This window comes from Polyodon spathula, chromosome 42 (assembly GCF_017654505.1).
Source record: "Polyodon spathula isolate WHYD16114869_AA chromosome 42, ASM1765450v1, whole genome shotgun sequence".
Taxonomy (NCBI): Eukaryota; Metazoa; Chordata; class Actinopteri; order Acipenseriformes; family Polyodontidae; genus Polyodon; species Polyodon spathula.
The window spans coordinates 2122549-2147083 of record NC_054575.1 but is presented as its reverse complement, the minus strand read 5'-3'; the positions used below and the strand labels follow the sequence as shown (position 1 = coordinate 2147083).

The following is a 24535-nucleotide window of genomic DNA, read 5'->3' as shown; positions in this document are numbered from 1 at the left end:
ACCGACACGGTTGCTTCAACAGAAAGCACAGTTTCCAGTAACTTGCCCAGTAAGACACCACTGACTACAGCTGCTGCAATACTAACCATTGCACTTTTAATCACTGGGCTCTTGGTTTTTTTTCCATGCAAAAAACCTGTAAAAGGTAAATCCTTTAATGTGACATTCTCTCATGCACCAGATTTAACATTATTGTATTAAATTGTTATACTCATGTCTTCCTAGTCAATTTGAAATCAATTCTCACTTTCTTTCCTTTGCTAGCAATGGTACAGACAAATAAACTCCATGCAAAAGAAGGTATGTTTCATTCCAGTAATGCATCTTTGGTCTCTGTTATAGAAGTGCAAATATAATATCTAGAAACAAAAAACTTGAGGCACAGTCTGTCTGTCTGCAGCTTTATTGAAACTAAACTCTGACACCAAGAAGGGATTATATTGTAGCGTCAAACTGAACAGGATTGTGGGGCTCTGTCTGTCTGTCTGTCTGCAGCTTTAATGAAACTCAACTCTTTTCAGAGTGTAGTATTAAGTATCTACTCCTATATCCAGAAATGATGAATATGGTTCAGTAATTCTGTAATACTGGTAATGATGTGAGTACATAATGTAAACTAAACTTTGACTCCTCATTCTGTGTTTTAGAAAAATTACAAAAGAAGAATGAGACACCGACACAGGGTGAGTTTAATAATAATGTGATGTAATAACGTTAATGCAATATCATTTCGATAACCCTTTATAGGAATTCGAATAGGGGAAGCTGTTCCACTAATTTACTCTTTTTCTGCTTCATTTCTAGATTCGCAGGATGTTGATGAAAAATTCAGTAAGGATATGAATTTGATTTTTTCACCACAGAACTGCATTTCAAAAAGGACGATACAAACAATCACAAAGATTAAGATAACTGCTGCTTTTTTATAATTTTATTCAGGGTTATTATTAAATAATTGAACAGTTATGATTTTAAAACTCTTAAAAGGCCACTATAAGCGGGCACAATTCAAATACTGTTATCCAGCACTGGTCCATGAATTCTACTTGTAAGATAGTTTTCTGATAAACAGGCGTAAATATAATTAGAATATTGCTGTTGTATTAACGTCTCCAAGTCAAGTGCAGTTTTCTTTACCTGGGATCCAGTCGCTGTTCCAAGATCAAGGTTTCTTTGGTGACTCTGGAAACAAGACAGGAATGACAGAAAGTGTGAAATGAGCCGGAGCGAGTTTCATACCTATCTACTCCTATATCCAGAAATGATGAATATGGTTCAGTAATTCTGCAATACTGGTAATGATGTGAGTGCATAATGTAAACTAAACTTTGACTCCTCATTCTGTGTTTTAGAAAATGCACAAAAGGAGAATGAGACACAGACACAGGGTGAGTTTAATAATAATAATGTGAATGTGATAACATCTAAATAAACCTTTATAGGAATTGAAATAGGGGAAGCTGTTCCGCTGTTTTACTGTTTTCTGCTTCATTTCTAGATTTGCAGGAGGTTCGAGAAAGACTAGGTAAGGGTATTAATTATTTTCACCACAGAATTACATTTCAAAAATAATAAAACAATCACAAAGATGAAGATACTCATGCTTCTCTATCGTTTTATTCAGGTTTATTAAATCGATCCGCTGTGATAGTTTTTTGCAATTTTGAAAATCTTAAAGGCCACTGTAAGGATAGGAGCAACATTCAAATAGTATTATCAATAAAGGTGCTGGTCTTCTGCTGCAGAATTGAATTGCCTGTGATCAAAGCAGATTTAAATAGCCTGGTCAGTAGTTATTATAATGACATTGTCTTCACTGTTGAAGTAGCTGCAACAGTGAGCCCTATTCACAAAGCTCTAATTATTTAAAGAGTCATTTTATGAATACACTTTTCCATACATTCACTTTTCTAAACTAGTTTTAAAATTCAAAATCTAACCGTGCCATCAGGTTTTGCCACCATCACTACAGGACGACACCAGTCACTGGTTCACTCCTCAATCATGCCCAACTCTATCCTTTTCTGTAACTCTTCTTCCATGACTAACCTTTTGGATTCTGGGATTCTATACCGCTTCCTATTTACTGTCACCCCCAGATCAGTTACAATTTCATGCCCTTTCACATTTGTTCCCTTTGGCATTTCAGAAAAACACATCCATTTTTGCTCCATCAATGTCCTAATTATTTTTTTTGGTCTGTATTCAAATCTTCTCCTATCTGTACTTCTTGGTTTTTCTGGCTAAATGGAATTTCAGGGCCAAAACACCCCGTCAGATTTTCTCTCTGATGAGGCTTCTCTCTGGCTGAAAGACAGGGTCGTCTGACTTTTTCCTACTATTTCGTAAGGGCCCTACCACATGGCTAAGAATGGGTGTACATTTGATGGCAATAACACAATTACTCTGCCCCCCGCAGTCAAATCTCTGAAGCACGCCCCAGTCATTAATTGTTCTACCAGCTATCCCATATTAGTTTGCTCACCATGTACAGGAAATCCTTTTTAACTGGAAAATGTGGGAAATTTAAATGTCCACGTCTTTACCAGTATCTATAACCTGACTAAAACCTGGGTACCCGTCCGGTTTTAAATTACTCGACCCGACCCGGGTCTCTTTTATTACCCGGGTATCAATTATTAATTTGAGAATTTAAAGAAAATGTAGAAAACGTGACAATGCAGTTGTAAGCGTGGGTCTCTGGCCAGCGTAATAAAGACAACTTTCCAAATCAAGCTTTGCATTAAGCCTTTTCTTAATTGACAGGATGTCGATGTTTTACAGAAAAATTAATAACACACAGCGGCAAGTACACCTCGATAATAATAACTGTGGAGACTGTTCTTCTGGTAATTGTGTGTACATAATGCAAACTAAACTCTGAATCATCATTCTGTGTTTTAGAAACAGAACAAAAGAAGAATGAGACACTGACACGGGGTGAGTTTAATAATAATGTGATGTAATAATGTTAATGCAATATCATTTCGATAACCCTTTATAGGAATTCGAATAGGGGAAGCTGTTCCACTAATTTACTCTTTTTCTGCTTCATTTCTAGATTTGAAGGATGTTGAAGAAAAATTCAGTAAGGATATGAATTTGATTTTTTCACCACAGAACTACATTTCAAAAAGGACGATACAAACAATCACAAAGATTAAGATAACTGCTGCTTTTTTATAATTTTATTCAGGGTTATTATTAAATAATTGAACAGTTATGATTTTGAAACTCTTAAAAGGCCACTATAAGTGGGCACCTTTCAAATACTGCTATCCAGCACTGGTCCATGAATTCTACTTGTAAGATAGTTTTCTGATAAACAGGCGTAAATATAATTAGAATATTGCTGTTGTATTAACGTCTCCAAGTCAAGTGCAGTTTTCTTTACCTGGGATCCAGTCGCTGTTCCAAGATCAAGGTTTCTTTTGGTGACTCTGGAAACAGGACAGGAATGACAGAAAGTGTGAAATGAGCCGGAGCGAGTTTCATACCTATCTACTCCTATATCCAGAAATGATGAATATGGTTCAGTAATTCTGTAATACTGGTAATGATGTGAGTGCATAATGTAAACTAAACTTTGACTCCTCATTCTGTGTTTTAGAAAAATTACAAAAGAAGAATGAGACACAGACACGGGGTGAGTTTAATAATAATAATGTGAATGTGATAACATCTAAATAAACCTTTATAGGAATTGAAATAGGGGAAGCTGTTCCGCTGTTTTACTGTTTTCTAGGCTTTGGAGTTTTTTCCAGCAAAAAAATAATTAAAATAGGCCTAATTTGTCCATTTTGGACTTTAAATGTATTGTTTTGAGCCAGTCCAAGTCCAGATCAAATTCAAGCCCTGTTAAAAGCGTAGACTTGACTGGCTTCAAGCCAGGGGTTTACATATTTTAGGATTTTAAAAGCTTTGATAGTCTTTCCCAACATTTCTTATTAACAGACCAAGATGTTCGGTTCCCTCGATGGTTAACTCTCGCCCTCCTTCAATTACAAATAAAGTTAATTTAGCAGGTGTAAGCAAATTCTTCATGATTTTTTTTATCAAATGGTCTTTGAATCTGGATCTGTTGATAAATAACCGATTGCAAACAACTTGTTGTGACTCTCAACAGGTGGAGATAACTCTAAATCACAAGAAGAATCAGCACAGAAGTTGGGTGAGTTTCACAGAGGCAATATGGCAGCGCCCAGGGAAGGCATTTTAAATTGAAAACAAACAGTTGTACATAAAATACTCTGCTTTTGTTTTTAAGAGAGTGCACTTTAAAATTTCAGGAACAGGTAAAACATATATTTTACATTCATAGATTAAGCACTGAGGCTGCTACATTTTAACTGTTCCAAAGAACTTTACCCAAATAATCATTTCATTTAAAATAAGTAATTTGGTCATGTTGTCATTCTGGGAGTATAATTTCTAAATGGCTACTGAATACAATTTGATTCATCCTCTTAATAATAACACACATTCTATGTGCTAATTATTGGAACACTTACCATATTTACTTATTAACAAGTCGTGTGTGAATCTAAGTGGACACACTCCTAGTTTTAAGACTATGACACAGTCAGCACATACAGAAGCAGCAAGGAGAACTGAGAGAGTTCGTGTGTGATCAGATCAAGGAGCGTTGATGACATTGCAATAAAATGTGAATTCCCAACTTTTACAAACGTAACTTTGAGCTGGAATACAAACTGGACTTTTTATTGTCTTTTTAGACACTGAACCGGGACTAAAAGTTCAAAATAAATCATCTCAGTAAAACTGGTCTGCAACAAAAACCCAAAAGCTTTCGATAAATCTTACTAAATTATGACATACATTAATTATAGTTACACCATAATGCTCTAATATATTATGTGTAATATTGCATAAATACACTCCTGTATCCATGGAAACACTAGAAGCTGGTGAATACCCCAGCGACAGTGAAGCAGTGAAAAAGCTGATTGCATCTGTAAGTTTGCTGTTTGTGACGACTAGCGCCATTATTTCTTACCTTGACCACAGTGCACTACCCCAAAAAGTTAAATTAAATAAGAATCTGTAAATTGCATTTTAATCAGGCTTTTATCGGAAAAAACCGCAACCAGGAAAGGCATTTGAAAATTGAAAAGCGCTGCTTATGTGTGACAGCTGGTGAAACACTTTCCTTTGTGCTGCTGCTTCACTGCATAAAGTATCCCTGTTGACTTGGGGATTTAGTGAAATGCATTTGAGTGATCCTGAAGTTTCTCCAATGGATTTTTCACTCCAGTACATATCTTGTTAATTTCCTTTAGGGTTTATTAACATGTTGGGTGATTGAGTATGATTTTGGGTAAGCTTTGTACTTTTGATTGCTGAATCTCCTGGCAGAAAACAAAACAGAAACTTTGATATATTATTATATATAAGACACACACACACAGTATATCGATTGATTGTCTAAAGCCTGACGCAAGCTTTTATGCTAACCAAGGCTGCTTTTTTATAATTTTATTCAGGGTTATTATTAAATAATTCAACAGTTATGATTTTGAAACTCTTAAAAGGCCACTATAAGCGGGCACCTTTCAAATACTGTTATCCAGCACTGGTCCATGAATTCTACTTGTAAGATAGTTTTCTGATAAACAGGCGTAAATATAATTAGAATATTGCTGTTGTATTAACGTCTCCAAGTCAAGTGCAGTTTTCTTTACCTGGGATCCAGTCACTGTTCCAAGATCAAGGTTTCTTTTGGTGACTCTGGAAACAGGACAGGAATGATAGAAAGTGTGGAATGAGCCGGAGCGAGTTTCATACCTATCTACTCCTATATCCAGAAATGCTGAATATGGTTCAGTAATTCTATAATACTGGTAATGATGTGAGTACATAATGTAAACTAAACTTTGACTCCTCATTCTGTGTTTTAGAAACATTACAAAAGGAGAATGAGACACAGACACAGGGTGAGTTTAATAATAATAATGTGAATGTGATAACATCTAAATAAACCTTTATAGGAATTGAAATAGGGGAAGCTGTTCCGCTGTTATTGTTTTCTGCTTCATTTCTAGATTTTCAGGAGGTTCGAGAGAAATTTGGTAAGTGTATTAATTACATTTTCACCACAGAATTACATTTCAAAAATAATAAAACAAACAATCACAAAGATGAAGATACTCATGCTTCTCTATCGTTTTATTCAGGTTTATTAAATTGATCCGCTGTGATAGTTTTTTGCAATTTTGAAAATCTTAAACGCCACTGTAAGGATAGGAGCAACATTCAAATATTATTATCAGTAAAGGTGCTGGTCTTCTGCTGCAGAATTGAATTGCCTGTGATCAAAGCAGATTTAAATAGCATTATAATGACATTGTCTTCACTGTTGAAGTAGCTGCAACAGTGAGCCCTATTCACAAAGCTCTAATTATTTAAAGAGTCATTTCATGAATACACTTTTCTAGACTAGTTTTATCTGGCAACAATCCAGAACAAAAGAATTAATGAAAAATCATTCTTCAAATTAACCTTTGTGAATAGGGCCAACTGCTTTGAATGTTTCCCCTTTAAACATGTGATCTTCTCCTCTATAGGTGCGGAAGGATATGTTCTTGAAAGAGGTATACACTTTATATCTGTATTCATTTGACCGTAATGAGAATACATTGATACTTTCCACACTTGTCATTCACTTATACTTCCTTTTATTTTTGTATTCTTTTTTTAGTATGGCAGGAAATTCAGAAGGCTTCAGGTAAACTTGAATTTATTAAATCAACCAACCTACCCAATCTGTGTGTATAGTTCAAATCTAGTGTCTTACACTTGTATTGCCCGCTGTGTGCCGAGCCTTACTGTATTGTCACATTTATAGGGACATGCCTGTATGACCACAATATATAAAGAATATAGTTAAAGAATTACAGGAAATTCATTTATTAAACTAAAGCATTCCTGTGTGATGCATTTTGTGCTTCTCCTTCCTTCTCCCCAGCCGTGGTGACTCTGCTCCCTGATCTTGCAAACCGGAGCCTCACGGTGTCTAAAGGCAGATTAATAAAATTCACAGGGGAGAGATCAGAAGAGTGGCCCAGTGTGCGGAGCGATGAGGGGTTCACCTCCGGGAGGCACTACTGGGAGGTGGAGGTGGGGGAGAAGGGCTACTGGGCTCTGGGGGTCTCCACACACCCTGATGAGAAGATCATACCTGAGAAACCAAAGGAGGGCTACTGGTTTCTGAGACTGGAAGGGGGAAAGTATGAGGCTGTGAGCCAGTCCATAGTCACCGTCACACTGCCGGCAAAGAAGCAGCTCTTGAAAGTGGGTGTGTGTCTTGATCATGATGAAAAGAAGATAGCATTTTACAATGTTTTTAATACCAAGATCAGATTTCACATTCACACTATTGAAGGTGGATTATCTGGGCAGGTCTACCCTATCTTCAGCCCAGGATCACATGATGGAGACCCCTTGGCAATCAGTTTTAAACATTGTAATAAATAGACCTTTTATAATGGCAGGGTCTCAACATAACAGTATCATGGATCACCACATAATCATTATAACAGTTTAGGTGAGGTGTTAAGTAAGGGGAATACGCAGATATCAAGCACTGCAGTCTGGGCTGGGAAAGGGTGTCCCCAGTGGGCCAATCTCCACGCCCTATATTGCACCCTCCATACAGTGTCAATGTGTCAACCACAGGCCTGGCATAGATTATGCACACTGGAAAACAGTACCTTCATACACTGCTTACTGTCCACATCCAGCAAGAGCCTTACAGAGCAGTGCAGTTTGAATCCTGTCAAGAATGTGCTTGTTTTTTTTTTTTTTTTTTTATAAAATATTTTACAAAAAATGGAACGAAGGACTTTTGTTGTTTGTTTAGGAAAACACATTGTCGCAATTACATAGACAGATCGAGAGAAAGAACTAAAGAAGATACCCCACGAAGGTTTGTTGAATATTGTAGTTATTCCACAATTGTGAGTTGCCTTGGGCCCATCCACACGAAAAGCAATACATGCTTAGGAAAGTAATATATGGAAATGATTATTGATATCATTCATAGCAAATCAAAATATCAATATTAGTGCCCACCCCTAATTATATATATATATATATATCTCACACACATGGTGCTCCCTCACTAGAAGGCTCTTGGTTATAATGCGCCTCGGATACAACGCGCCTACAGAATATTCCCTGAATTCCCTATTGAATCAAGCATTATTTCTACAGTAAATACAGTACTGGTTATTTGTCTAACGACTTTTATTTTTTTTGCCTTGGTGCAACGCCACAGGACGAGGAAGGAATAAAAAAAAAGGCTATAATTGTTTCTATTATTTTATTATACTCCCCTAACCCATAATACACATCCATACCCGTTGCTAAGCCATCCACCTTCTCCTTCCCCTCTATTCCTATATGTGCTGGAATCCACACACAATCCTAAATACATTCTGACACTAGATGCATTACTTCCTCTACTAAACCCCTTCTATCCCCTTTTTCTTCATTCTTAATTGCCTGTAGCCCTGATAACGAATCTGAAAAAAATACTGCACTCTCTACCTTAACCTCTTCAATCCATTGTAATGCCAAAATAATCCCCATTAGTTTAGCTGTGATAATGGACACATTGTCCTACCTCAAATTCTGGAATGTAATAAGCTGCCATACTCCAAACTCCCAACAGGGCTCAAAATTCCTTTGAACATGATTTCCATCTCCTCCATTCATTAATTCTCAGCATCTTCCTTCTTAAAAAAAGAGAGGCATTTCCCTAGCAACTACTTGCAATGTTGCAGCTGGCGACGAACCCAGCGCTCCACGACTGTGCTTCCTGACTGGTAACAGAACATAAGAACATAAGAACATAAGAAAGTTTACAAACGAGAGGAGGCCATTCGGCCCATCTTGCTCGTTTGGTTGTTAGCAGCTTATTGATCCCAAAATCTCATCCAGCAGCTTCTTGAAGGATCCCAGGGTGTCAGCTTCATCCAGAAGGGCGAGGAAGTGCAGAAACAAAAACAAAGCAAGAAAAACGTAGAGCTGAAAATAGGTTAGTCTTCATCTGGAAAGTGTGACACACCGAGCAAACAGCAAAGCAGTATCATAGCAGCAGCAGATTCCTTTTGTACCAGTTTCCATTAATTATTAATGATTATATATTATTAATATTATTATTATTATTTGTAGTCATAGTAGTTATTTGTGTAATATTAATAACATGCATGTGGAAACATTATTACGGTACATTAAGTGTTTCATATACAACATTAAACAGTGTACATTTTAAAATAACCTATTGGGTCTTGGTGACTCTTATCAGTGCTGCAGAAAGTTATTTTGAAGCTGTGTGGGATCCCAGCTTTACCAACAGGACTGTCCCAGCTCAGAGAGACAGAGTCACTTCCCACTGAGTCTACCTTTACCTCTCCAGGAGGAGACAGTTCTGGAAAGGAGAACTGATGTAATGACAAAGCAGATCAAGAGACAGGCGTGCTCTGGGTCCCATTCTCCAGCACTGTGGTGACTGTGAAGCTGTACATCCATATTGTCAGGACTGTCCCAGCTCAGAGAAACACTTCCCACTGAGTCTATCTTTCCAGGAGGGGGCGGTTCTAGAAGTGAAAAGAGAACTGATGTAACGACAAAGTACAGCAGAACCCCAGAGTTACAATCACCAAACCTCCGAACTGACCGCTCTACCGAACACCCCACTTTCAACCGGAAGAATACAATCACTCATCCATGCGAGCAACGCAACCAGATAGGCGTTCCTATAAGCAGTGTGGTGGTCAAGGAGAAGGCAAACAAATTACTGAAGCAACAAATGTATCTGGACAAAGGGGAGGCAGATTTCAAAGCAAGTACGGGCAATTTTACAAGGAACATTTTAGTTTTAAACAAAGATTTTGGTTTTTAAAGCCAAATTAGGCTGAATGAGTGAGCAAGCTGTGTGAACACACACACACACACACACTCACACACAAAAACAAGCACTGAGTTAACCCATCTTCTAGATGTTTAAATCTGTGTTTTTGCTACAGTTATGATTTTAATGGTAACTTAAATGTAGCCTTTTTCCATTGATAGTGTAATTTTAAAGACTTTAGAACCAGCCACATCAATATGAGTGTTGCATTACTGTGCTACATCCTTGTGTTATTCTCCAGACTGAGGGTGTAGATAGCAGGTTTGCACATTTATTAAACCTCTTGAAAACTCAATTCAGACTTACAAACAACCCCCATTCCCAAGGTGTGTATTTTTTTTTTTTTTTTAAAACTCAATCGTCTGACCCTGGATTACTTACTCTAGTGGACAAGGGCAAGCTAAAACCCAGCTGTTTCAAAAATATCTCCAGGTGAACAGCCACTGCCCCATCCCATCACCCTCTCACAGAAAGACTGTGACCCTGAAGACAGAACACGTCATGTTCTGTATGTAACACACAAGAAATAACACACACACGCTGTACGCAGTGAGCAGGATTGTTGAGGCATTGTCTGTAGCTTTATGATACTGGAACTCTGGAAGAATGTGTTGAACTAACACAGACACCAAGAAGGAATTAGGGCTAGTATCAAACTGAACAGGATTGTGGGGCTCTGTCTGTCTGCAGCTATAGCAGTTCACTGCACAGTGGCGCACATTCTTTTAAATGTATTATTTGCTCAACAATGACACTAGTGGTTTAACTGGGAACTGCACCATTAAATAAAGTAGTGCGGCGCTGCCACCTAGTGTATAAAGTGGGAATTACACCTTTCGCTGAACTGAAACTCGTGTCGTTTTATTTTTTTTTACAGTGTTTTTTATTCACCTCAACGCTGAGTTACGTTATTTATTTATCTCGTTTATTTTAAAACTACCGTAATTCATTGCGCCCCCCCCCCACTAAAATCTGCTATTAATTAGCTTAAAACGGAGAAAGCAAAATACAGCGAGAGGGCGGGTACAAATCACACTTGCAAGCGCATTGGCTTACACCGCTGTCAATCTGCCTTCCCTAGCCCGTGATTGGATAACACGGCGGCAATGGAAACGCAGAACGGGGAGGAGGGTAGCTAGGTAAACCGACATTAGCGAATGGGTTAGCCAGCTGTCACTCTTCGTTCCCTGTACGCGGATTGGTGGATCCCCCCCTCCTGCGGGACCCGGTTGCTAGGCGACCTCCATTTCGGCTCCGGCTCCTCTGTGGTTCAAAGCCTGCAGAAGATGGCGTCTAGCGGGAGCCGTGTGTCTAGCGGCCGGGATTTGAGCTCCGTTCCCGAGGTCGGAGACACGCTGGGAGCCATAGCCAGGCTCGGGTAAGCCTTCAAACCCCGGAGCGCATTCCGGGTCACTTCCAAAGCTCCGGTATTTGCTAAAAAACCAAGGCAGGGCGCGGGGGAGGAAGGCCCGTGTGTGGGGTGTAAACACGTGTGCCGCAGCTTTCAAAACGAGCACGAATCTCCTGAACGGTTTGCGTACGCAGTGGGTCCCATTTCAGCCCCATTAGGTAATCCTGTTATATACAGCATGCTCAGTTACGCATGGATTACTGGTGGCACTGGTTTCTGGACTGCCAGTGTCAGAGGTGGAAGTAATAACACTCCCATGTTGTAGTTTATTCTCTTCCTGATTTTATTGTGAGTTTAAGATACACTGGGGGCTTGTTACCGCTGTCTAATCAAGCGTGTACGTGTATACTACTAAAAAAAAATCTCGAATGGTGCTTTTTCCATTCCTGTATGCTATTATAATGAGCTATTGCTGTATATGCAGGTTTTAATCATTACCTAACATTGTATGCATTTCTATTTTTCTAACAGGTATTCTGTAAAAACCGATTAGGGTCCCCCTGCATTAGTAATGCATGTGCTTAGTTTTCAAAATGAAGAAATTGTGTTTCTGTAATCGTGTGACATTGCAGGGCTGCACCGTGTTTCTATATTGGTGCTTTTAAGACTATTGTCGTTATTTAATATTGCAGTGCAGTTTCGCCAGTTAGCTTTAATATGAGCGTGATTAGCCCCCGGGTCTATAGGTAACAAGCTTAGGTGTGTCTATTAATTAAACTCATGGTAAAACCAGTAGTGGGTCCTGCTGCTATGCAACGGGAGTCTATTTCGAGCCATCAATGTTAATAATTTGTTTCAAAACAAATGTTCACTTGCTTGTATTCTATTAAGTGCTAAAATGTGGCAAAGAATGGTCCACGTGTGACCTTAATAACAATATTAAATAATAACATACAAAAAATACCATAGAGGATTTTTAATTGGCTATTAGAAATATTTTGTTAGATTTAGGACTGCTGATATGTAAACATTCATCTCAGTCACAGCTACTGTATAAACCCACTTGGGTTTAGCTTCAGTTCTTGCTGTGCCCTCACCCCGTCTGCTGTGCCTGCGTTTCTCCTGCAGGTTCGATTTCCTGTGCATGCCGATCTTTCACCCTCGCTTCGGGCGGGAGTTCTGTGATGAGCCGGCCCGGTCTCGACCCGGAGCCCACGCGCGATCGGACTTGCTGCTGTCTGGACGAGGTCTGTAGTCCCGATTACAAAATCTGCATCACTGTTTTCCAGATTACAAGTTTTGAAAAAAACAGCCCCTGGAGTGTGAAATTGTCCTGACTAAATGTTAACCAATTAGCAGCTTCCCATATTGACTGACGTGCTTTCAGCCCATGACATAGTAGACACTGCAAGACTGTATATCCTGAGAACATGGCATATAAACTGAGAACTTTCTTTAACCTAAAGTAGTACCAGGTATCCTGTTTTCAGACGGCACATTTTATATCTATGTAGCTAAGGGAAGTGCAGAGGTAGAAGGAAGACTCCTGCATGCCTGATTTCACTATCAGTTTAAGACACACCTGAATTTGTTACCAATACACAGTGGGGCTGATCAAGCGCATAGTAAAACCTAGAATGGATGAACTGTTAAGCGTTTTTTTAAGTTGTATTTGAAGAGTGGACGTTTTATTTTTTGCTTCTTTCTCTTGACTAATGTTCTCAATGCATTGATTTAATAAGGTGCTTTGCGTTCGGGGGCTGCCTTTCCTTTCTGGTTTCCTGCCATAAACATACGTAGGCAAGATCAGCCAAAGTGTGTGTTTTTTGGGTTCCAGCGCCATCTAGTGTACAGCTGTTGTACTGCCAGCAAAACAAACTCGATCCAAAGTGGCTGATCCAAAGTGGCTGATCACTAGATGGCACTTCTGGCTCTCTATAAAGACACTGGCTGATGTAGCCTGCATTAGTCAGTCACAACTGAAGAGCAGATTCTGACCTCAGTCAAAGCAACATAGACTTAACAACACATGTGAGTAATTATAATAATGAGAAGCTCTTCATAGAAAGGTACGGGGCAGCAAGAAGGCTGAATCTGAAGCTACCGTTACAGCAACGCTTTGTTTCTCTTATCCCAGACTGGAACACTCTGATTGTGGGAAAACTTTCCCATTGGATCCAAGCAGATTCCGAGGTGAAAACCATCCGCAAGAATTCGGAAGCAGTGAGTCTGTCTTTCTGTCCGTTCTTGGAAAACTAAAGTAACCCAGGTTTATACCAAAAGAAATTAAATGGAAAATAAAAAAACCCTGAATATTATGAAGTCTACCCACTAGTGTTTGTCTGAATGAAATTCAAAAGCACCATTTATTTAATTCTTTCTGCCTCCCCACTCATCAATTGTTTCCATTAGTCACTCCTCCCTCCTCCCCGCCCCGCCAGACTGCGTTTACCTGACAGCTCGCCTGGAGAATCCCAAGTGCCGGGTGCTGAACAACCATCGTGATTCCATTCAACTCATGACAATGTGACCTTTCACCTCTGCTCTAATCTCTGTCTATATGCATGTAGAGTAGGCGGAGCTGGTTCGGTGCCCGGCATTTAGGATTCTCCAGACGAGCTCGAAGCAGCTCAGTACAGGGTTCGGCAGATTTACACAACAGTGGTAACTCAGTATTGTATAAAAGTGTGGGCTGGCAGAGTTTAAAAGTCACAGTGTTTATTCTGTCTGCGGCAGTCACTTTAAGGTCCTTGGGGAACCCCTAACCTTTCTCCCTCACTCTCTGTGTTGACAGGCTCTAGTCCAGGAGCTGAACTTCGCTGCCTATCTCGGTCTGCCAGCCTTCATGATCCCGCTGCGACAGGAAAACAATGCAAACCTGGCCAGGATACTGTTGAACCACATTCACACTGGCCACCATTCATCCATGGTAACTGGGAGGAGCCTTGTGGGGGGGGGGGGAGAGAGACTGAGAGAGAGAGACTGGGACTGGGACTTAACCCTTTGCAGTCCAGTGCCGAACCAGGTCCGACATTACAATTTTCAGGATGTTTATGGTTGAAAACGCTGATTTTGAGATGGTATGTTTTTTAAAAATGCATGTTTTTAAAGCCTAGTGCGACCTCTGCATCTCATTAAATGGTCACGCAAATTAATTGTGTTACCGGAGTATCCCAAACATTACTTTCTTTCCTATTTTCTTGCCATCTTTGGAAAATAACTGGCAAACATCGGAAGGCGTAACTCGGTTGAAGGTGTTTGTAATTCTAGCACAACGCTGTTAACTTGCTCTGTTACTTTGAGACTGGGGGTGAGTTTGTGTGAAGGATATTTTATGTTGTGATTTTTATTTATTTTAATTTCAGTTTTGGATCAGCGTTCCACTGATGGCGGCAGAAGACGTGCGCGATGACATCATCGAGAACGAGCCAATCAACCGCAAGGACGACGGAACTGAAGATGAAAGGACCTGGCTGTGGTGAGCTTGACATCACTGTGACATCACAGTACGCGGGTGTAGTAAAGGACAGAGAGGACGAACCGGCCCCTTCTAAAAGTGTACTGCTTTGGTCTCCGCCCCCCCGGTAAAAGCACAGAGACGTATGTCACAGGCCAGCCAAAGTGTTTTTATAGACAAGCCAGTTTGTGCAAAGAAGCACGTCGATTTATAGCACACATTTAACAATTTTTATTTTTTTTTCAGGTGGCATTCCTTTCGGACTCTGTGTGATTACAACAAACGCACCTGTTTGGGTAATAATAATGAATATAGATGTGTCATCGATAACAACTAAGTTCTCAATACTGCTGAGTTTTAGAAATAGAAAAAAATATATTTAAATGTTTGAAAATATTGACAGACTTCTAGTCGAGATGTTTGCCATAGATTATATTATGTTTCTTTTGTAATATATGTAGCTTCAGTAGTCTCCAGTAAGCTTGCCTATTGCGCACTTCAGTTCATTATATAGGGCTGCAAATGTGCAGGCTAGCACAGAGCTCTCATTTTAGAATAGCTGTCTGGGTCACTGGCAGGAAAGCCAGTCACGAGGGGGAGCAGAATGGTTGGCTATTGAAAGGAAAGATTGAAGGGGTAGGGATAATTCCAGAAGTGCAACGCTGTCTGAAAGCACGGCTTGTGCAAGCAAAGGACTAAGTGTAGTACCATGTTTGCTAGCTTTCATCTGTGTGTCGAATGGAAGTGCTCAGCAGGCAATGTTTATGGAGTTTTGTCTGCTACAATCACGTAGTAAATAGTGTATTGTGATCCATTTTTTTTATTTATTTTTATCGTTTGTTGCATTGAATTTTCCCCAGCGATCGAGATTGGTGCGGATCTCCCCTCTGAAGCTGTGATTGACAAGTGGCTGGGAGAGCCAATCAAAGCGGCCATCCTGCCCACCAGCATCTTCCTGACCAATAAGAAGGGCTTCCCAGTGCTGTCCAAGCTGCACCAGCGAATCATATTCAGGCTGTTCAAGGTATGCAAATGAATTCGCCCAGAACTTCAATCAGAAACTGGGAGATGTTGGAAGTGTCTCTGTCTTGTAGTTTTTACCTGTGCAGAGTGTCTGATTTTGAAGTTCTGGATGACCGTCATTACTGTGTGTATACACTTCAATTTTCACACGTGTCTGTGGGTGGCACTTTCTTGCCTTTCTAGTTGCAGCTGAAACCTTAGGCCACTTGGTGTATCTCAGTTTGCATGTGTGTGTGTGTCTCTCTCTCTCTCTCTCTCTCTTGCTCTCGTTGGAGGCTCTGTGCCTCTTCACAGGCTCGAACCGTCGTTCTGATAGTCTGTCAGTGTGCGTCAGTCTCTCTCACAGTCTCTCTTTCTCTCCAGTTGGACGCTCAGTTTATTTTCACCGGTTCGAACCGTCACTCTGATAAGGAGTTCCGCTCCTACCTGCAGTACCTTCAGTACCTCAGTGAGAACCGCCCCGCCCCCAACTCCTATGAGGTCTTCGCTAAGGGCTACGAGGACTACCTGCAGTCTCCACTACAGGTCAGCACAACTCTGTGTGGTCCAGTGGTTAAAGAAACAGGCTTGTAACCAGGAGGTCCCCGGTTCAAATCCCAGCTCAGCCACTGACTCGCTGTGTGTGACCCCGAGCAAGTCACTGAACCTCCTTGTTCTCCGTCTTTCGGATGAGATGTTGTTGTAAGAGACTCTGCAGCTGATGCATAGCTCACCCACCCTAGTCTCTAAGTCACCTTAGATAAAGGCGTTTGCTAAATAAACAAATAATTGACAGATGAAATGAGTCTTATCAGTCCAGATGTGATAAAGAGGAGATGTGATCTCTTTTATTGGGCTAACTAAACAATTAATTAATCACAGGCTTTCAAGAGGTCCAGTAAAAGGTATCGCCTTCATCTTTTTACATTAATATCATTATTTGTAGCAAGAGCCAAGTTAATACTGTGATCCATTTTACAAAAGGTACCAGGTGTGTGTGTGTGTGTGTGTTGTATTGATTTTTGAACACGAGTCAGGGGTGGTGTTTGATTCACAGGATGACATCTGTGCTCAGGATGAGATGTACAGGAATTCTGGCTTTATTACTGGCTGTTTGTTTAGAATATCACCCCCCCCCAAAATATGTCCCTATTTTACACCTTAGTTCTGTACTTGTTGCTGATTGTCTCTCCCTGTCTCTCACTGTCTCAGCCTCTAATGGATAACCTGGAGTCTCAGACATACGAAGTCTTTGAAAAGGATCCCATCAAATACTCCCAGTACCAGCAGGTGAGAAACCAGCATGGACCAGTTAAAAAAAAAAAAAAAAAAAAAAAAAAAAAAAATAGAACTATTTTCAGTTCTAGTGACAACTTGTTTTCATTTTCCTTTTGTCTCGCTTTATCCTTTCCTTTTTCGTTCTTCTTTCTGTACCTTCCCCTCTTTTTTCTCAGGCAGTCTACAGATGCCTGCTTGACAGGGTCCCAGATGAACAGAAAGACACCAACACACAGTAAGAGAATCCGTCTCTTCCCTTGTATTGCTAGATTGATTCATTAACAAGCATACAGTTGCAATATACATCTTACAACACATATCTCTGTGGCAGGCAGCTCGAACTGAAGAGCAGCTCCTGAGCTTATTGTCAGAGCTACACAGACTATAATAAACACAGTAGCTGAGTATTTGCAGTATACTGCAATACACTATGTATATACGTGTCTCTCTCCGTCTCCTTCCTTCCAGGGTGCTGATGGTTCTGGGGGCTGGTCGGGGTCCTCTGGTCAATGCTTCTCTCCGGGCCGCCAAGCAGGCAGAGCGACGCATCCGAGTGTATGCCGTGGAGAAGAACCCCAACGCTGTCATCACGTGAGTCTGGGTGTCTTTTTGTACGTCAGAGTATGTGTGTCTATCCTGCCAACCGACTCCAAATTACAGGTTTGATTACGCTCATTCAATCTCTCTCTCTCTCAGGCTGGAGAACTGGCGCTTCGAGGAGTGGGGTGACCAGGTGACCGTGGTGTCATGTGACATGCGAGAGTGGGCAGCGCCCGAGAAGGCTGACATCATCGTGAGCGAACTGCTGGGGTCCTTCGGGGATAATGAGCTGTCTCCGGAGTGCCTGGACGGAGCGCAGCACTTTCTCAAAGGTGAGCCGACCGGCTGCGTGAAATCCAAGAGTCGGGTTTCCATACTAGCGAGGGGAGACTGGACTCTAGTGATGATTAGGAGCTCACTGGGAATCGAGGAATCATGCTTTCTTCACACATTATGTCTTGATGGAGGTCTGTATTGTTTGTGTTGATACCAGATCACAGCATATATCCTTGTAGTTCAGAGTGCTGCTTGAATGAAGTGGTTTCATAATTGATATGTTCTCTCGCACTGTCTTTCTGTCATATAGAGAGTGCAAGAGAATGAAATGCGCTTAATTTCAGGGATGGAAATAGGACTCCTATTGCACAGCAGTTTCACTGCAAGCTTGGTTAGCCACGGTGTGTATACAAGGTTTCAGACTGACTAAAATAGTCGCCAATGCGACTTAAATATTTTTGGCGACTGTATTTTTTGTTAGGCGCAGTTTGCTCATAAACCAACATTGAAGTGCTAGGGACTACCTTATTGCAAAGAGTTATGCCAACACAGACACCAATAGCCAGGATCGAGCTGCTGAAGTAAGTGAAGAAAACAGAAACGTTTAGGGCGTTATATGATATTCAGAGCTGCTTACAGTTTCTGAATGAGAGATGTGTAATTGTTTTATATCTGTTTGCTTGTCGTCTGACTGCAGCCCAGTATATATATATTTCACTTATGAATATATCGTAAATATTTTTTTATAAGTAGCTTGCTTTTTCTCATTTTTCGCATCAAAAGCGGTACACCCTTTTTAATTCGTACAGTGTAATTACTGCTCATCAACTCAAGTCTACAACTGATTTCACGAGTCTTCCTCTCCTTTCTCAAGTGCACAAACCCGCTGCATTGAAAGAATCCATTCCCAACATAGGAGTGTGGCTTGTTGCTGGGAGCTGACATCACTGCCCTGTACCTTCTGCAACATTGCCGCCTGGCTGCTACAATTGAACAGCAATTCTAAGGGAAATTGCCTATTTATATGCGTCTGTATGTTGCAGCTAAGGGTTGAACACGGATTATTCTTTGGTAAACTGCAGCCCGCTATACACATTCGGCTAAACTAGTTTTCTGGTACCAAGTTAGGAATGCACTACAAAAAGGAAACAGAGTTCACTTTTAAAACGTCAATGATGTAATGACTGCATGAGGATGAGGAAGCGTTACAGCAACACTATTTGAGGACAGTGGCAGAACAGACTAGAAGACAGGAAAGACAGCGTCAGACAGCATAAATGAACAGTGAGGCAGTAAATAAGTGCAAACATTAAATTTCTGTTTTGCATCATTGTAGTGCTGTAACAAGCTTTATATCTGTAATTTAAACAGTCAAATTTTAGTTTTGATTTTAGGAAACGGTCAAATTTTAGTGGCACCCAACATTTGGATTTGGCGCCTAGACTCTTTGGCCTAGAAGCCATTGGTTCCTTGGGTAAAAAGTTAGTCTGGAGCCCTGGTTTAGGTAACAAGCTTGGGTAACATCTTATTATATTGGTAGTGAAACCAGGAACGTCAAACTGCTATACAATAGGAGTCTTCTTTCCATCGCTGTACCAGATAATGACTTGGTGGTTATTTTACACTGTTTAATGTCGGAGGGCCTGAGAATGAAACGCACCCCCCCGCTCTCTCTCCCCAGCGGATGGGGTGAGTATCCCCTGTGATTACACCTCGTATCTGGCCCCCATCTCCTCCTCCAAGCTCTACAACGAGGTGCGAATGTGCCGGGAGAAGGACCGTGACCCCGAGGCTCAGTTTGAGATGCCCTACGTGGTGCGGCTGCACAACTTCCACCAGCTGGCAGAGCCGCAAGCCTGCTTCACATTCCGCCACCCCAACCCAGGTGAGAGACACCCCCAGACCCCTTAACCAAAACTTGACAGCACCCCAACGCAGGTGAGGCACACACCCAAACCCTGACACCCAGCACAGGTGAGGCACACACTCAAACAGACAAGGTGAGACCCCCAAACACACTTTCTTTGCAGATTCTGTAATTTTGATATAACCGGGAGTCCTCCCTCTCTCCTCTGTCTGTGATCCCATGATTGATAATGAACGGTTCTCTCTCTCTCTCTCTCCCTATCTCAGATCCGGTAATTGATAATAACTGGTACTGCTCTCTCTGTCTCCTCTCTCTCTGATCCCATGATTGATAATGAACGGTTCTCTCTCTCTCTTCCTCTCTCTCAGATCCAGTGATTGATAATAACCGGTACTGCTCTCTTCGGTTCAGTGTCCAGTGCAACACGGTGCTTCACGGTTTCGCTGGGTATTTTGAAACCAATCTCTACAAAGACGTCACGCTGAGTGAGTAAACACTACAGCACTTCGAACTGCCCTGTTGGTAACCGTTTCAGGACCATTTGTAAATGTCAAAACATATTTTAAAACACAAGACAGAATAAATGTTCTAATATAAGCCAAATGCATCAGATTTACCGTGTCTCCCCTTTTTTTATGAGCTCAAGTGATGTTTTGTTTATGCTTCTGTCTGTGCCTGGCGGCTGTAAACTCCGCCCTTTAGACACCAAATGCCCCTCTGTGACTTCACAGGAAAAACAAATCGGGACATGTAGTGTCTCCCCTATCCATTGACATGTGTTTTGAAGCCTGTACTGCAAAGTACGGTGGCCCTATAAGTCATCAAAACAAAGTGCTTTTTTTTATCGTGTTTACACGATCGCAGTCCCACGTCAGTATGACCATATTAACACGATCCTGGTCCTTAAACTGTTAAAACAGACCTATAGATGTTTCCATAAGTTGCGTTTTTATACACGTAAAACAGCCTACCTGCTCCTGTGGTTTTCTGTTGGACTTTCTTGCAACAGGATTCAGAATTGCTCTAGTCCACATCTTGCATTTCAAACCACTTCTCGCCCTTTTCCAGCCAGTCGATCGCAGTTAAACTGTCGAGTGAGTTTATGTGCCCTCTAAAGCCTTATTTATAATTAGTCTGTTTATGTTCCTAGTGTTGATTTTGCGTGTGTCTTGTGTCTTTTTATTTATTGGATTTTCCCAACCTTTCCCCAGGTATCCGTCCACAGACTCACTCCCCAGGCATGTTCTCATGGTTCCCCATCCTCTTCCCTCTCAAAGTAAGTGAAAGATCAAACGCCAGAAAGAAACCTCCCTTTCTGAACCAGATGTGTTAATACTGTGACAGCAGTGATGACATATTGAAGAGTCGTGCTATTTGAGTTAGATTGACGACTTCAGGTACTCCACCCACACCTGAAGAGACTTTTTTTTGGTATTGAAACTCAACATGCTTCAGTTATACATGCAGAGGCGCTGTGTGCACAGCGGTGACTAATATGACCCTATAAAATGAACACATTTTGCATCATAAAGTGGAATGAAGCCTGCTGAATAATGTTCTGTTAACATATTGAGTTGCATAACGCATTGTACATTTCGACATTTCAAAATCTAACATGAAATCCTGCACAACTGTTCTGGCTTCCGGTAGACATTTGTGATATTTTGTAGTTTTTGATTACATAATGTTAATAATTCATTGTTATGGCGACCCCCCCCCCACCCCCTTCCTGTATTCAGTGTTAAGGTGACCCCTATATATGTAATCGTTTTTAAAGCCACCATTTCTGCAGTCCGTGAATTCAAACGTGTTTTTTTTTTTTTAAGTCTCTGGAAATCCATGCTGCCTGTCGGTGTGTGTGACAGGCCATTGTTGACACTCCGGTTTGTGTGTGTTCTGCCTCTTGCAGCAGCCGGTCCTCCTGGCCCGCGAGTCTGAGGTGTGTGTCCGGTTCTGGAGGTGCAACAACGGCAAGAAGGTGTGGTACGAGTGGGCCGTGACCGAACCAGTCTGCTCGGCGATACACAACCCGGCTGGGCGGTCCTACACTATCGGGCTGTGAGACCAGAACCACGACCCAGTAACAAGAACACACCCCATCGGACTGAGACCAGCACCACGACAAATGACAGCAGTCACATCGTCGAGAGGGATCAGATCTAGAGCCGCACAAACAGGTTATTGGGATGGAGTTCTCCATAGAAATTTGGTGAGTCATTGTTGTCCCTCGGGCCGATTCACCGTTCAGGTGAAACAAGTGAAGAAACAGCTACTGGGGTTTATGATTGATCGCTGCTTTTCTTAGGCTCTGTGGAGAGCAGCGATCCACACAAACCCAAGCAGCTGTTTCTATGCTAGTTTCTCTCTGAACGGTAAGCGCCCCTCACCTGATTTCTGTGGAGCGCTTCATCCCAGTACCCTAAGAATTGGTTTGTGCAGCTCCAACAGCATCGGACTGTCAAACAGAACCACTGGCCCAATACTAACAACACACCATCGGACTGACAAGAAACCGATCGGAACCACAGTTCAGCAAAACTAAACTATTCACAAGCATTTGGGCACTAAGACCCATTCACTCACTCGCCGTCAATAGAAACAGAACGGACAGCATGACAAAACCGTAGCTCGCTCGTTCCTAAACTAGCAGGTGGTGTCCAACACTAAAACTCGGGTCAACAGGACAGACATTTCGGTGAGCTTCTTCGGTACACTGAAGGCAGTAGAGCCCAAATGCTCGTCTGTCTCCTCTAGTTTTGCGTTGTCATTGAGGCTGAGTACTGAAGTTATGCAACTGGATTCCGAGACCAGAACCTCCAGTCCGATCTTCTTGAACTTAGTGGTTCTGTTTGTGTAAATTTTGAGGAGCACTTGTTTCATGCTTAGTCCCATTTGCTTTTTGTGTCCTGCAGCGATTAGGCTATGAAAGAGTTAAAAGGTTGGAGTTTAAAATCGTATTTGATCAGATCTGGGTGTTTTTCTGTTTGAGAATGTTTTGTTGTTTTTTTTTCTAGAAAATAAACAATTTAAAATAAATAAATCTATGTACTGTGTATGCTTTGAATTATTCACCCACTGTAGCACTGTTAATAGGGTGCAGACCATGAGACTGATCCACCTGCCATAGCACTGTCAATACGTGGGACTGATTCACCTGCCATAGCACTGTCAATAGTATACCATGGGACTGATTCACCTGCCATAGCACTGTCAATAGGGTGTACACCATGGGACTGATTTACCTGCCATAGCACTGTCAATAAGGTGTACCCAATGGGACTGATTCACCTACCATAGGCACTGTCAATAGGGTGTAGACCATGGGACTAACGTACTTGTTTAAAAACTATAACAAGTGGTTACCAGAAACCCTAATAAGTATTCCTGTTAAGGTTCATGTGCTTTATTGGTGGCAATGTGTGTGAAATACAAAGGAAAATGTTGCAGGAATTATGAATCATTGCTCTCTCCCTTCCTGTTACTCTAACATCATCTGTCACTTTCTGTGACTTTTGTGTATTAAAAAAAAAACGTTCAAATGTGTATCTCTTCCTTCTGTTTCTATAGTAACAGACTCCCCCACTCATTTCCTCCGAGTCTTGCTAGATATAGCGCTGCAGTGCCCCGTGGCTACACTGTAGACCCACCAGTAGAGTTTTACTCGGGAGGCATCTCTGTGTGTCGTTCTCTCATCTCTCGGTCTCTGTCTATGTGTGTATCACCTTCTCAGTCTCGCTCGCTTTCAGTGTGTGTGTCTGTCTCTGTGTGTCTCACTCTCTGTGTGTGGGTGTTCCGTGGGTTTTGAAGACTTGTCAAAAGTAAATTGCTTCAGAAGCAGTAACACAATGCGCTCCCCCTCCTCACTCCAGGAAGATGAATAATTACAGCGAGCAGCTGTCACCAGCAATAACTCTCCTCTCTGCACCTTTCTCATCCCCCTCTCTCCATCCTACCTCTATCTAGCGCTCTCTCTCCCCCTCTTGAGCTTTTCTGTGTATCTAAAAATCCTACTGACTCAAGTTCTCTCTTTTCTCCCCCCCAAACTCGGATGGTATTTATTGGCATAAGTCCTAGAATAATTTTTTTATAAAATAAATGATCATATAATCATACAATGAAATAACAGTACTTTATATTCTCTGGAACTCAGTTATGAAGGTAACATTCCATGGCATTGGGATTCTGTTTCCTTGACGATGGTTGCCAAGCGACTGTCACCTCGGCCTCGCGCAACATTCTACCTTTCTTAAAGATGTGGCATTAAAAAAAAAAAAAAAAAAAGAAAGAAAACAACGAAGATCTTTCAACACGTATTAGTCACCCTAAGAAAGTAGGACGAGATGGATGGAGGAAAAAAGATTCAGGAGAAAGAATGGGGGGGGGGGGGGCTAGGTGATGGAAAATAATTCAAGGACGGGGTTGACTGGACACTTAGTTTAGTGAGGAGACAGACAACAGTCTTGTGCCATACGAGTTTGAATTGCATTTTTATTAAAGATTAATGTTTTGTGAAACGCAATACAGTATTTTCCATACAGACACCATTTTGCATGCAAAAGAATTACCTCCAGAGAGGTCAAGTGCTACGTTATAAATTCCACTGCACGTTTTTATTTCTGTTCAGTAAAAAGATACATTTATACATAAATTACATTCGCAAAACTCTTGTTTTATTAAAATCGATGGCGGTCGGTCAAGTTGACTAGACTGCATCTATTGTGTTGTCTTAGTTCTGCATCAGCGTTCACAAGATAATATATTGATTTACTTATCTTGTCTTTTAAAAAGTAAACTGGGTACATACATTTTTAGTATTCACACACGTTTTTA

General features: G+C 41.2%; 2 protein-coding genes across 3 annotated transcripts in view; one reads left to right on the top strand and one right to left on the bottom strand.

Annotated features, from left to right (window-relative positions):
* Positions 1 to 11188: 11188 nt before the first annotated feature.
* prmt5 (protein arginine methyltransferase 5) lies at positions 11189 to 22745 on the top strand. The gene is made up of 16 exons (XM_041236835.1): positions 11189 to 11312; positions 12414 to 12532; positions 13423 to 13508; positions 14080 to 14214; positions 14651 to 14763; positions 14989 to 15038; positions 15603 to 15766; positions 16129 to 16290; positions 16957 to 17034; positions 17199 to 17257; positions 17491 to 17613; positions 17719 to 17894; positions 19520 to 19723; positions 20074 to 20190; positions 20917 to 20981; positions 21615 to 22745. The coding sequence occupies exons 1-16, from the start codon at positions 11221 to 11223 to the stop codon at positions 21765 to 21767; spliced, it is 1896 nt and encodes a 631-aa protein (XP_041092769.1). The 5' UTR covers positions 11189 to 11220; the 3' UTR covers positions 21768 to 22745.
* A 1425-nt stretch (positions 22746 to 24170) lies between these two features.
* rem2 (RAS (RAD and GEM)-like GTP binding 2) overlaps positions 24171 to 24535 on the bottom strand; it is a 3148-nt gene continuing 2783 nt past the window's right edge. For both annotated transcript variants that reach the window (XM_041236910.1, XM_041236909.1), the window contains exon 5: positions 24171 to 24535. This exon is cut by the window's right edge and continues 495 nt beyond it. The gene's annotated coding sequence lies outside the window, so the exon portion shown is untranslated.

What these genes read in the sequence shown, in the direction of transcription:
- prmt5 (XM_041236835.1), top strand. Translation starts at nt 11,221, where the DNA reads ATGGCGTCTAGCGGGAGCCGTGTGTCTAGCGGCCGGGATTTGAGCTCC. An exon ending in TCATATTCAGGCTGTTCAAG is followed by an intron (nt 15,767 to 16,128) that starts GTATGCAAATGA and finishes CTTTCTCTCCAG; the next exon opens with TTGGACGCTCAGTTTATTTT. An exon ending in ATTCCGCCACCCCAACCCAG is followed by an intron (nt 19,724 to 20,073) that starts GTGAGAGACACC and finishes CCTCTCTCTCAG; the next exon opens with ATCCAGTGATTGATAATAAC.